General features: G+C 39.6%; 1 protein-coding gene across 5 annotated transcripts in view; it reads right to left on the reverse strand.

The window, feature by feature from the left end:
• CHD6 (chromodomain helicase DNA binding protein 6) overlaps positions 1-14,283 on the reverse strand; it is a 188,030-nt gene that overhangs the window by 85,462 nt on the left and 88,285 nt on the right. For all 5 annotated transcript variants that reach the window (XM_019637000.1, XM_019636999.1, XM_019636996.1 and 2 more), the window contains 3 exons: positions 5,928-5,990; positions 5,010-5,068; positions 4,226-4,343 (listed from right to left, as the gene is read on the reverse strand). In XM_019637000.1, the coding sequence (XP_019492545.1) occupies positions 4,226-4,343; positions 5,010-5,068; positions 5,928-5,990 (240 nt within the window). The remainder of the gene's footprint in view (positions 1-4,225; positions 4,344-5,009; positions 5,069-5,927; positions 5,991-14,283) is intronic.

A 14,283-nucleotide genomic window follows, 5' to 3' on the forward strand; every position in this document is an offset into this window, starting at 1 on the left:
AAGAAGGACTCCCTTTTCCTTACTGCTCCTTGATCCCTTGGAAACTCAGAACTACAGTTTCTTTCTTAATATTAACATCAATAATGGCTAACATTGGAAGAAGGCATGAGGTATGTTTTCAAGGTAGTGATAATTCTCTATTTCCTGATCTAGGTGGTAGTTACGCAGGTGTGTTTAGTTTGTAAAAAATCACTGAGCTCGAAACCCTTAGGGTTTATTTATCTTTACGTACATTATGCCTCACAAAAAGGGTACTTACAAAATAATAAACAACATTTAGAAACGTTACATGTGTGTGCAGAGTTATGCTAAGTACTTTCATTTAAAGTCTCAACACGACTTTATGAAATAGGTGCTACAATCATTTTACAAATGAGAAAACTGACTCAGAGAGGCTGAATAAGTAAGGTGACCAAAGGCCCAGAGCTGTGGGAACTGCAACATTTACCAAGTCTTTCTGACCCAGAAGCCCTGCTCTTGGGCTGCTGGAATGTTCTTACTGCCCCTTAAATTTGAAGACACCTTAGGTGCTGTCTAGTTCCATCTTCTAATCAATTCAGGAATACTTTTTATAGCATCCCTGGCAAACCCACCCTCAGATTCAATTATTCCCATGTTCAGGAATACACTGCACTACACGATCTGACCCATGGCCAACAGTTTTACCTCTGCCTGCTCAGTAGTGGCAGCATGATCTTTATCATTATTACTATTAAATTACAGCCTAATTTCCGTCCTAGAACTGTGACTCATTGGTGTGAACTGCTTCCTCTACAAGCAGCGGTAACCAAGTCGATCCTCTCCTGTGTTGGCTCTTAAACAATCTCCTTCCTATCTGGGTTAAACGACCCCAGGCATTCAACTGTTCTGCAGATGCCATGTTTCCAGGTCCCTTAATGACAGAGCGAGCTAACATTTACGGAATAGTGACTATGGGTCAGGCACCATGCTAAGCATTTCTATAAACATGGTGCCATCTAATCCTCCCAGGTAGTCTGTGAGGCTGAGACTATTAGCTCTGCTTTACACAGCTGAGGATACTGAGTCTGAAGGAGCTTATGCAAGAGGCCCAAGGCCATGTGTGTGCGAGTGCGCCTGTGTATTTTGGCCCCAGCACCCAGGCTCCAGCACTATGCAGTCCGCTCTCCACCTCTGCTCTCAGTCATTCAGCTCTGCTTCTAACCGTTTACCACTGACTGTTACAGTTCTCCCGCAGCTGCCCTCAGGTTTTGCAAAGCCCCTCACCGAATCCTGGTACCCAAAAATAAACAGAACACTTAGGAATGAAAGGAGCAAGGCATAGCAGACTGTTCTGTTGGTGCAATCTATTGGGTTGTTGGAAAAGTCATGACGTATTTTTTCTGTGTTTTTCGTTGCAAAAATGCGTCATGACTTTTCCGACAACCCAACAGGATTAACGTTACGTTTTAAGCAGCTACACCCTACTCTGGGCTCACAGAAAACTTGTAATTAAACTGGCAATGTCTTTTCTTCCTAGAACTGCTATCCAGTCCTTTTTCCCACTACAAAGTTGTAAAAAATCTTTAAAATACGAATGTATGACATTACATTTATTTGTGGTCATTATATATCATTCATCTTGGCCTGTCGAGGAAAACTTAAACTTCGATTTTGTCACTTATTCTCCCCGCATAGGGTCTGGTTTTCAGAAAGACTCAGGGTTTAGTCAGAAGGCATCCACCTCTGCGCAGTGTGGGAACTCACAGCCTCTCGAGCCTGAGTGTCTTTCACATGGCTACCCTCTCCCCTGGTAACCTCATACAGCATCTGGAAATAATACATATGAAGCAGCTCTATCTAAAACTAAGCTATTATTTATGTCCTAAAAATATCATTTATCCAAGTTATTAATAAAAATGGTAAAGAGGTCAAGATCAAAGACAGTGTTATAGAAGCCACTCCCCACCATTACTCCTTAATTTCATGAGGTCCTCCGATCTTCTCAAGCCTTCCCTTCCTATGAGAGTATGAAGCCCTATTACATCATTTCTATGCACCCTAACACAATTTCCTCCATTCCCAACCAAGGAAAGATCACTCCCTTGGGAATAAATCAGCAAACAGACACAAGGGGCTTCATAAGCTACACTGAGGAGTCTGGATTTTATTCCAAGAAAGCGGGAAACGCTGAAGGGTCTGCAGCATGAGGCAAGCCTTGGTCCCTTACAAATAACCACTGAGCACTGACCCTGGGCCTGCCTGGGGCCGGGGACAGAAATACGAGGAAGACATGGGCCCTGTCTGTCTCACAGGGCTCAAAACGGAAGATACAGACATGTAAACAAGTTACTACACTGCAAATACCGGCTAAAATAGAGGTGTGAAAAAAATGTTCCAGGAACAGAGGGAGAGTATCCAACGGGGCTTCAAGATGGTTTTTCCAATTTTAGTCGTCACCTTCCTTTCCCAGATTCTCGATCAGAGGAACATGCCATGAAAAGCAGTTCTCACAGGCTGAAAACAATTATGGAAAGGACTAGGGCTAAACATTAAGGCTAGAGAGGAAGGACCCCCATATTGGGACAAGAAGGATGCTTACTGACATTATCCTAAAATAATTTATTGTCACTTGAGGAAAAGGAGTACAACATGAGTAATTCACTGGTAAGTATGTGCAGCAATCTACTATAATTTGACGGCATCTGAGTACACTCTTGAGGTCTAATATTTGTGACTACAATTAAGAATAATTTTTATTGCTTCAAGTTAACTAAATAAAATTGAAAAATTACATTAAAAATATAAAAATCACCACAATCCCATCAACCAGAGAAGTGACTTTCTGTGTCATTAATAATTGTTCTGCAGTGTCATTTTTGCTAGTTGCACTGTATTCCATTCTGTGGGATATACCATAATTTAACAAATGTCTATTATCTAACACTTTGTTTTCAATTTTTCACCAATGTAAACAACTGTTTATCACTGTTAATTCTTTGCACAAAGACTTGATAGTTTCCTTAAAATAAATGACAGAATTAAAATTGCTGGGACAAAGGATATGCAAATTTTGAGACATCTGATGTCTGTTGTCATACTGTTCTTCCTATGGGTCACACTAAGTTATGCTCCCACCCAGTGCTGCGTAAGTGGCTGTCTTTTCCCTACCCCCTCACCAGCAATAGATAATACTTATTTTTAAAACCTTCAAATATTTGATAAGTAAAAAAAAAAAAAAGATTCCTTTTAATTTGCATGTCTTTGACTACTAACCAGTGAAATTAACTACATTTTTGTTGAACAAATTTTCCTTCTTTTCTAACTTCCCTGTTAATTTGCCCCTTTTTTGGGGGGCGGGAGGGATATATATATATATATTTTTTTTTTATTTAGCTGAGCCATCCTGCCACCTGTTGGCAGCTCAGCTCGGGCTGGGAGTCGATCCGGCGACCCTGTTGCTCAGAGCTCACCCTCTTGAGCAAGATCTTAACCAACTGAACCACTCGGCCGGCCTAGAATTTTATATTTTTCTTATTGAGCTATAAGAACATTTCTTATTAAACGATTTGTCATATATGTGTGTGTATAACGTGTGTATGTGTATAAATAGGAAGGTTCTCATACTAGATTAAGAAAAATGTATATGCATGTATAGAATTAGAAAATATGTACATGTACATAATATATATTCATATTTCCTAATTTTTTACTTTAAGATTTGTTTGTGGTATTTTCTAATGTATACATACTATAGATTTGTTTACTATTCAAATCCATCAATCCTTCCTCTTGCTGTAGGCACCATAGCTAGAAATTCCCAAGTTTATGCAAATTTATTTATTTTCTAACATTTGAGCTTTGTTTTTATTTACATTCAAACTTCAGGCCTTTGGAACTGCCCTGAAAGTGTGTGAGAGAGTGAGAGTGAGAGTGAGAGAGAGAGAGAGAGAGAGAGAGAGAGAGAGAGAGAGCAAGAGAGAGAGAGAATTGTTTACCAATTCCTCTTACCCTAGCTACTTATCAGTATTCTGAGGAAGATGCATACTCTTATGAGTGTCAGTTTGTAAGGTCTGATCCTCATACCTTGGTGGATCATGTTTTCTTTGGCTTAAATCTGGACTAGTTTTGTTGCAAATCACTGCATGCTTAGCAATTTGACTTAAGCAATAGATCTGCACAAGACTTCAACTTTAAGGCACTTACACCCAGTACTTAATACTGCAAGAAAAGCAGTGGTCAAATCAGTCAGTAAATATTGCTTCACCTCAGTAAAAATGTGCTTCATCTGAGCTTGTTTATTCCGAAATCGCTTGATCTTCTGTGCGATGCGAGGATCCTTTTCGAGCTCTTCCATCGTGGCCCATTTACAGTGTAAGTAGGAACTATCCAACGACACATAAATTGTGAGACAAGCACATAACCAGCAAATCATTGAGCTTTAAAGTGTTTCAATGAATGGGGGGGGGCACCTAACACGGAAGCAATGGAGTGGTTTGTTGTGAAACTGCTGGGGACTGGCCTTAAAAGGGCCTTGCCCTTAAGGGCAAAAAGAGAAAACAAAATAATGCAGCAATTCCAAGCCGTAGATCACTCTGCAGCTTCTACACAAACTGCTCAGAGCAGAGGGAGGGCAGACGTAGGCAGGCTATCATTAATACGTGTTAGTGAAAGCGGGCAGGTAGCAGACAAAGAAAGTAAATGCAAGAGGGGAAAAGTATAGGTTATAAGGACGGGGGTTTTCTACCCTGGGTGCAAATGAGAACCGCACCGGGAGGTTTTAAAAAACACCAATCCTCGGGACCTACCCCCAGAGTCTGAGTCAACAGGTCTTGAGTGGAGTGAGGGTTTCAGCAGTTTAAAAGCTCTCCAGGTGATTTTATGCACAGCCAAAGTTGAGCACTACTGCCTAAGGTGAAGTTGAGTCAGCTAACATCTGTGGGTCATGCCTTAGGGGCCATTCTTGGAAAACGTAGATGATGATGTGATGAAGGAAAGGAAGTTTCATTCACATAAAATTCAAATGCAAATAATACATTAAATAGACGTACAAATTTCTATACTTAACGTAGAATAGCTCCAAGTCAAACGGGGGTTCTCCTGGGTGAACCTGTAACCAAGAGAAAGCAGTTGTCAGCCCAGATCCCTGCATATCACTTTTATGTGCCAAAAGAAAACGGGTAAATCAAGACCTCTGCCTGGTTTTATTACAGACGTCGAGAGAATATTTTCATTTTCCCAGGTCTTTTTCTGACAACTATTGAGGTTTCTCAAAAGTTGGATATACAGCTAGCTATAAGGTTAAAAAAAAAGAAAGAAAAAAAGAGCTTCTGTGTCCATCTAAGGTCCAGACTGGGACAGCAATCAGCTGATAAACCCACACTGGCCTGGGGCTCCGAGGGCTGTCAGGAGGAGAGCCTGGTGGAGAAGTGAGAGCGTGTATCTCTGGAGTCCCTCCTGATCATCACCCCAAAACACCAGGGGTGTTCCCGCTCAAAGCAATGAAGTTCACGTTCATAAATACTTGAAGTAAAGATAAATCTATGAGCATGCTCTCACTGGTACCAACATACTCTTTCACTCCAGGAACTTTCTCTAGAGGATTCCTACAATGGCACTGAGACAGCTAAAGAAAAAAAAAACCACCCCACAATGTTTTCGTTAGGACTCTTGCCATTTCTTCTTCCTGACGTTCTGATGACTTTCAGTGGGCTACAGCAACTAAGAAATAAAGACCTTCTACTAGCATCACCACGAAGGAAAAAATTAGGTTAGGCCATACCAAATACTTAAGAATTTGATGTCCTAAATCTTCTGTGGGGGTGAAAGTAAGTGTTGACTAGCCAGTGTTCATGTCTAGCTCTCATTCCAGCCAGGAATGACCGTTCCAGGTTCCCTAGCCAAATATCTCTTCACAGAGGGTGTAATCGGTACGAGGGATATAAAAGCCAGAAACATCAGTCACCGACCTCCTGGACGGTCTTAGATGCCAGGATCTTCTCAATGATGTTTGCGTCATCTTCTGGAGGCTCCTGGAGATGGAGGTTAAAAAGAAAGAGAATCACTGGCACCACAGAACACTAGGAATAATTCTGTAAGAAACGCTACATTAGGCACTGATGCATCCAAAAGTCTGCCTCTGAGTACCTCCTATCAGACCACAGTGATCAAAAGATCTGGAACATTCTAACCTCTGGGCACAGCCCTATCACCTTCTCCTCCCACACGAGCAGAAAAATTGTTCTGCTTTTCAGACTCTTAAATTTCAGATCTGCCTTTAGCATCACTAAACTTTGTCCTAGAACTTCCCTTCTCTGCCAAAACTGCCTACATGTTGCTGCATATAATTTTCAGAAAGGCGTAAGGTAAAAGAATCTGGGGGCTTTAGAATTACTAGGCCCCAATTCTAACACCTACCAGCTTAACACCTCTTAGTTTCCAAATCTATTAAAATAGGAGCTAAAAATACACATCCATCCCAGTGGGTAACCAGGAGGATAAAATGGCATGGGGAAGCTTTTCGGACAGTAAGCACGATGCAAATACAAGGTGTAGTTACTCCCTACAAAGTGGTACCACCTTTCCCCTCTGTACCTGGAAATGGTTTTGTTTTACTGATCATCATTTGACTACAAATCCCAACTGAAAACAAATTAATCCCTTCCTTCCTACTATCTAGATACACATTAACATTTCCAGGCTCCTAATCTCCATGAAATCTCTTTCTAATGAATACTTGATTTTTTTAAAATCTGCATTAAAAACGACAAACTTAAAAAAATAACCACTGAGCCAGAACACTCTTGTGTTTCATGTTCTTTCTAGGATTTTATTTAAGCAGTTCTATTTCACGGACTTCCTGTGCACTTATATCTTTCCAGATTTATTATTATCACAATATGAGACTTAGAACTGTACATAACTACAACTTCCTTTTTGGGAAGCTCTGATCAGGCACCCAAATACTTATTGTGAGAGTCAGGGCTGTTGTGACAAGTCCTGAGGAGGAAGGGGTGGGAACAGACCAAGCTTTTTTCTTTTTAAGTATCTGTTCTGCTTGTTTCTTAAGCACAAGTTAGGGAAGATGAAGGAGGCAGGTAACCGTTTATTGCCTGTCCTCTCCCAGTCGATGCTAATCTGAGAGCAGAGATCCTTATTTGTTTTATTTACTGATGTGCCTAAATGCCTCAAAATGGCCAGGCAACAGTGGGTGATTGACATATATTTGTTGCATGCTAAATAACAAGGAAGAGGAAAAGAGAAATAAGGAAATAAAGCATCCAACTCAGCAGGCCACAAACTGTAGACAGTTACTATTCTTAATCTACATTGCATAATTAAAAAGTCTCCCCCTTCTCCATATACTTGGACCTAGCTTATACTGTCAGGACAGCTGAAGGCAAAGGATCAAAGATAGGAGTACTTTCTTGAGTAGTAAAGATCGCCACCCAGACCTTGCAGCCAACAAACAGAGCTCTGACTATGGCAGGTGGGCAGTGAGCAAAGGAACAGATGCCAGGTTAAAAGAAACTAGACAATGAGCCTATTTACTTCATTTCCTTCCTAAATTTCTTTCATATTATCCATTGAGTGCCTTTCATGTGTATGCGCTAGTCTTACAGAAATAAGTGAGCTTCATCACAAAGGATCTACCAGGCATGCTAACATAATGCTTTAAAAGTTACTGAGGCATGGCATACATACAGTATGCTGGGACCTCAAGGGTACAATTGATAGATTTTCACATATACACATGCACACTTGCATAAGTACTACCCCGATCAAGTTTTACAACATTCCCAACGTTCTTGGAAGACCCTCATGCCCGCACTGGAAGTAACCACCATTCAGACTTCTGCCACTCTTGATTAGTCTTGCCTATTATTAAACTTCATGTAAATGGAATCATATAATATGTGGCTCATTTTTCTATTCTTACTGTGTAGTACTTTGTATAAACACACGCTACTGTTGAATGTTTGGGTTGCTTCCAGCGTTCACGTAAATTTTACGTCTTTGCTGGACAGATGCACTCATTTATCTTGGATCTATATGCAGAAGCATACTGCTAGGTTATGAGGTAGGTTATGTGTTTGGTTTTAATGAATGCTGTCAAAATTTTTTTCAAAGTGATTGTAACAATTTTTATACCCCCCCCCAGCAATGTGTGGGTATTCCAGCTGACTTGATATTGTCAGTCTCTAAAATTTTAGCCTTTCCAGTGCATGTGTAGTATTGTCTCTAATGCGCATTTCCCTGATAACTGAGGAGGCTGAGCACCTTCCCACTTGCTGCCGGCCATGTGGCTATCCTCTTTGTGGAGCTCCTATTCAAGTTATTTGCCTATTTTTACAACTGTTCCCCCGTTTTGATTTGCAAGAGTTCTTTATATTTTTAAATAAGAGTTCTCTGTCAAACATCCAGATTTCAAATATTTTTCTACCAATCTATGGTTTGCCTTTTCAATCTGTAAATGTGTCTTTTGAGGAACAGAAGTTCTGAATAATTCACCTTATCAATCTTTCTCTCATGTATTTGTGTGTCCTGGTTAAGGAATATTTGCTGCCACCATGGTCATTCATTAACCTATATGTGTAATTTTAAATTGTTTTGTAGCCACATTAAAGTAAAAATAAACAGATGAAACTGATTTTAATACATTTTATTTAAACCAATCTGTGCAAAGTATTTGTGTAATGAATATGTAATCTGCATAAATTAATAAAATATTTTATATCTATTTTTTCCTACTAAGTCTTTAAAATCCACTTTGTACACTGCATTTACACTTACCAGCACATCTCAGTTCAGACTGGTGGCAGCCCTATTCGGCAGCGTAGCTCTATTTTGTTCCATTGGTCTGTTTGTTCTCATGGCAACACTTCCCTGACTTCATTAGTGTAGATCGATTACGAAGTCTGCATTACGGTACGTCTTCCACTTAGTGCTTCTTTTGCAAGATCGCCTTGGATATTCTCAGTCATTTGCATTTCTATGATCGATTTCCACCCCAAAACACCCTGTTTGGATTTTTGACTGGGACTGAATTATAGACATCTTAATATTGATTACATGTACGTCATATACTGCTCCATTTATTTATGTCTTCTTTAATTTCTTTCAGCAATGTTTTTCATATAGAGGGCTTGTATACCTTTTGAGATTTCAGGGTATCTAATACTTTGATGTTATTATAAATGACATTTTACAATTTTCCTTTCCTGATTTCATGTTGCTAGTTTACAAAAGTCGTTTTTCTGTATATTGTCTTTGTATCCAACTCTTTAGCTAAATCCACATGTATTAGTTCTAATGGTTTGTCGATTCTGTTGAATTTTCTACATACAAGTGATGTCCTCTGCAAATAATGAGTCTTACTTCCTCCTTTCTAATATCTAAACTTTTTTTCTTCTTTTTCCTTATTGCAGTATCCAAGACCTCCAATATATTTCTGAATATAAATGATAATATTGGAATCTTTTTTTTACTCCCAAATTCAGGGTGGAAAGCATTCAATATTGCACCATACAATACAGTGTTAGCTGTCAGTTTTTATCTAGAGGCTTTTAAGATGTTCTTTCAGTCTTTGGTTTTCTACAGTTTAAGGTATGCCTAGGTATGGGTTTCTGTTTTGTATTTTCCCTGCTTGGGTGTTACCATTTGTTGAATGGACTGGTTGATATCTCCCATCAGTTTATAGGAATTCTTGGCCATTAATTTTATCTTCAAACACTCCTCTACGCTCCAATTTCTCCTCCAAGTCTAGAACTCTAATCAGATATAGATTGGAACTTTTAACTGTGTCCCAATTGCCTCTTATGCTTTTGTTTTCCTCTGTACTATGCATTCTTTTTTTTCCCCTGTGCTTCAGTTTTAGAAATTTTCCATTGATCTGTTTTCAAAGTCACTAATCTTATCTTCTGCTATATCCAATCTGCTTTTAAACTCATCCACTGTATTCTGAATTTTATAAATTGAAATAGTCTCTTTGAGACTGTTGATTTCTCTTTGTTGATTTAATTCTGTTAGAATTCTTCATTTTAAAACTTATTTTGTCCATATTTTCTTCTATTTTCTTTTACATATCAGTCATAGTTATTTTAAAGTTCTTTTCTGCTAACTCCAATATCTGACTTATTTGGGGTCTGCTTATATTATACGTTTATTCCCTTTATTCTTTGTCATGTTTTCCAGCCTCTTCAATGCTCTCAATTTTCTACTGTATGTTGGATAATGTGGATAAAAGAATCATAGCAGCTCCAAACAATACCTCCCACCAGAAGTGTTTCCTATTCTCTTAGACCAATAGGAAGAGGGAGTTGTCCTTTTGGTACAATCAGGATTGAGCTGGGTCAGGATTGGCTTATTGATCTTTTAAGATTCAGTTAAACTCTTGGTTTAACCTGTTCCTCTAGCAAGAATGTCCAAGGTCACTGACAGAGTCTGCAGGGTCTTTTTACACCCGAGTCCTGAAGTCTCCAATCCCAAAAGGTTAAAATCTCTCTTAAGGGATTAACAGTTTTTTTGTGGTAGGCACATCCCTATGGTGAGATTTTGTCTCCTAAGTGTCATGAGACTGAGATTGAAATCTGCCTTCTGGTTGAGCCGGTAGCTTTTTGGGCTACCCAAGAATTCAGCAAAAGTCTCCTCAGGAAAATCCCCTTGCTTTGGAGATTCCTTTACTTTCCAATCATTTCACCAGCCCTATATAATCAGTCAGCAGCAGGGTCAGATGGTTCCTCTTCAATCTGGAATAGTATGTGTTTGGGCCAAGTTTGATCCTTAGCCCATGTCCAGAATTGTGGAATGCTTCCAGAAAAGAAACAGTCAGCAACTGTCAGTTCATCTAGGAATAGCTCTTCACTGTCTGGAATTTTAGTTCATCCAGTTCTTTTTTTTTTTTTTATTTTATTTAAATTTTTTTTAGCTGAGCCATCCTGCCACCTGTTGGCAGCTCAGCGGCTGCTTAGCTCGGGCTGGACTCGAACCGCTGTTGCTCAGAGCTCAAACTCTTGAGCGAGCTCTTAACCAACTGAGCCATTCGGCCGGCCCTAGTCATCCAATTCTTATTGACACCGTGGCTATCTATGCTTTTAAAAATATCTTCTTTGTAATTTATCCTTTTTGTTTATTTCTTGCAGTGAGTGCTGTCCTGCCATGACTTATTACATCTTACCTGAAAGTTTGGATCAGGGTAAAAGCAGTGGAACTGGAGAAAAATGGCTCAAATTTTAACTCTTATTTCTGGACTTCCCTAGGGCTGAATTTTGGGGTTTTCTTCTATTTTCTATCTATATTCATTCTCTTGGTGATCCTGTCAAGTCTCACAGTATAAAAACTGGCTACGTTGTGATAGCTGCCAAATTTATATATCCAGCTCAGAACCTCTCCTGATTACAGACTCACATATCTAATTGTTACTTGCCATCTCCACTTGAATATCTCAGAGACATTTCACACTTAAAATGTTCACCAACTCCGCTCCCGGACTCTTAGCCAACCTCCTAGCCCTACCCTTCTAGTTTCCTCCCATCTGAGTTAAAGGGAACTCGATCCTTCTAGCTGTTTGAACCAAAAATCTTGGTGTAATTCTTGACTCCTCTCTCATCTCCATACACCATATCTGATTAACGAAGAAATCTCGTTGGCTCTACCTTCAAAATATGTCTAGAATCCAGCATTTCTCCCCACTTCCACTGCTTCTACCCTGATCCGAACCACTTTCATTTCTCACCCAGATTATTCCCAAGAGCCTGGTTCCACTCTGCCCTGCTACTCTGTTCTCAAAACAACATTTAGATTGATCCTTTTCATTATGTCACCCTTTAGTTAAACTACTTAAAACATTTCTCTTTTTACTCAGAATAAAGCCAAAGATCTACAACACCTACAGTATCTGTACCCTGCCATCCATCTCATCTGTTACCTCTCAGGTCTCCTTACCTATACCAGGCATGCTTCTACCTCAGGGGCTTTGCACAGGCTATTCCCACTGCCTGAAATGCTCTTCTCCCCTACATGACTCTCTTGTTCCTTTACTTCCTCCAATTCTTTGCTCAAATGCTACCTTTGTGAGGCCAACACTGCCACCCTATCTAAAACGGCTATCCTTATTCCTGAATTCCATATCACTCTTATTCTGATACTTTTTTTCCATAGCACTTACCACCATTGACATACTACACAATTTTCTTATTTTCAGCCTCGCCCTCAATATTTCTACCCTTTGGAAGTTTTGGGCTTATCCCTTTGGTCTCCCATCCCATGTATGTTCAAAATCTGGCAAATATATGGAGGAAGAGAATGGTTGTGTGTTGGCTGCAGGCCTCTTCTCTATTTGTAGGCTCCCCCCAACAAGGGCAGACATTTTTGTGTTTGTTTCTTGGTGTTTTCTCCAGCACTCAGTACAGCCCTTGACATGTAGTAGGTGCTCAATAAATGTTCTGAATAATGTTAAAAATTTCTGCAATACAACAAAGTAATAATATAAAGCAAGTGACATGGGACCACAGAAGCCAGAGCACGTGAGCAAATTAGGAGAGGCTTTAGAAATGAAGTGATACCTGAGTTAGATCTCTGTTAGCCAGGATTAAACTTTCCTAACTGCTGGCTACCTTTCTTACCTACTCCCTGGTGTGTGTAACCCAGACTAGCACTCATACATGTACATATATGCTGAAAGGAACAACCGTCTCTCCATCACTACCAGATTGCTTCAAATACAGTAATACCTTGGTTTGCGAGCATAATTCATTCCAGAAACAAACTACTCATATTGCAAGACATCACTCGTTTACCAAGTTAAAATGTATTAGAAATGTTTGCTCATCTTACAGAACACTTGCAAAACCAAGTTACTCACAATCCAAGGTTTTACTGTATTCTCTTATTTTTCTTACCTACCATGAAGAGCAGAAAGGTTTCTGATGATAAGATTTTGCTTGCTATTCGAAGCTTTTAACTAGGACCAAATCCAAGGAAACGTTAACTCGTGGATGAAGAAAACATAGGACTTTACTCTGAATATTGAAACAACAGAGGGCTTAAACCATTCTTCATTATAAAAATTTTTAAGTTAAAATTAACGTATTTGAAATAAAATTTCAATTTATTTTTTGGCACTGGTGAAAGAACGGGGGATGAACACTAGTGTTAAAAAAATATCAATGGTTATCATCAAAATACTGAGAACAGGTTTTTACTCTATCCTAACAAAAGGAAAGGAAAGTAGCATTTCCAAAATACACACCAAAGTATGAAGGAAGCTGGAAAATCAGGGTTGTTGTTTTTTTCCCCCTAAACAGAGATTGTGCATAAAAGCACGATCATGTGTGTATAAACACTCAGTGTATACAGATACACACAGATATAAACTAAATCTGCTTGCCAAACACAATTCCATAACAGCCATCTGTTCTCAACTGCTTGGAATTGTCTCAAATTATCCTTCAAAGAAGACAACTTTAATTCATTCACTTTCATGTCAGAGACTCATATAATTCAACATTTTTTTCTTAGGGAAAATTTCAAAAATTTTCAACCCAAGTCTCCCCCAACTTCAACCAACCACCTGACTTGCTTCTTTGTAGCTAGCCATAAGGCAAGGATCTAACAAGAAGCAAGCCACTTTTCAAATCACTCAGTATTTCCCAAGTGCCATGGAGGGTACAAAAGTAGCATCCAACAAGATGCCCACTCTCAGGGGCTTATTCTCATTCAGGGAAAGCAAAATTAAACATGTTTCTTAGAAATGTCCCCAGGTAAAGCTCACTGGTGTGGCAGTGACCATAAGTTCCCACCGGAGTGCAGAAGGCAAGAATAGCTTGGATGTCACAGAATCCGGGAGGTTTCAGTTGGGCTTGAAAGAAGGGTGGCTCCCAAGAGGACAGCAAACAGGAAGGAAAGCCGGGAGAGCCGGAATGAGCCCATGGATGAAAGAGTGAGTCAACCAGAAGTAGGGCGCATATTTGGAATACTGTGACCAGTCTTAGTAGGACAAAAACATTTATACAATGAGGAGTGGAAATCAAGGAGGGTAAACAGGTAGTGTGTAGACACATTAAAAAAAAAAATCAGTCCAATCAGTCAGGAGTTTCAGTCTACTATAGGAGTTAAGAAGGGACCGACTGAGATTTTGAGCAGGACACAGAAAGTTCTCTGGTTTTATGGGAAAATTAGTCTGCTAATGGATTCCCGAGGACAGAGACGGCAGCAGGGAACTACAAAAGCGCATACTGCAATGATCTGAACACTGGCATAAGCACAGTGGGCAGCAGCGGAAACCAAGGGGAAACACATACAGGAGACGATATGAAGGAAGATACA

This window comes from Hipposideros armiger, unplaced genomic scaffold (genome assembly GCF_001890085.2).
Source record: "Hipposideros armiger isolate ML-2016 unplaced genomic scaffold, ASM189008v1 scaffold_31, whole genome shotgun sequence".
Classification (NCBI taxonomy): Eukaryota; Metazoa; Chordata; class Mammalia; order Chiroptera; family Hipposideridae; genus Hipposideros; species Hipposideros armiger.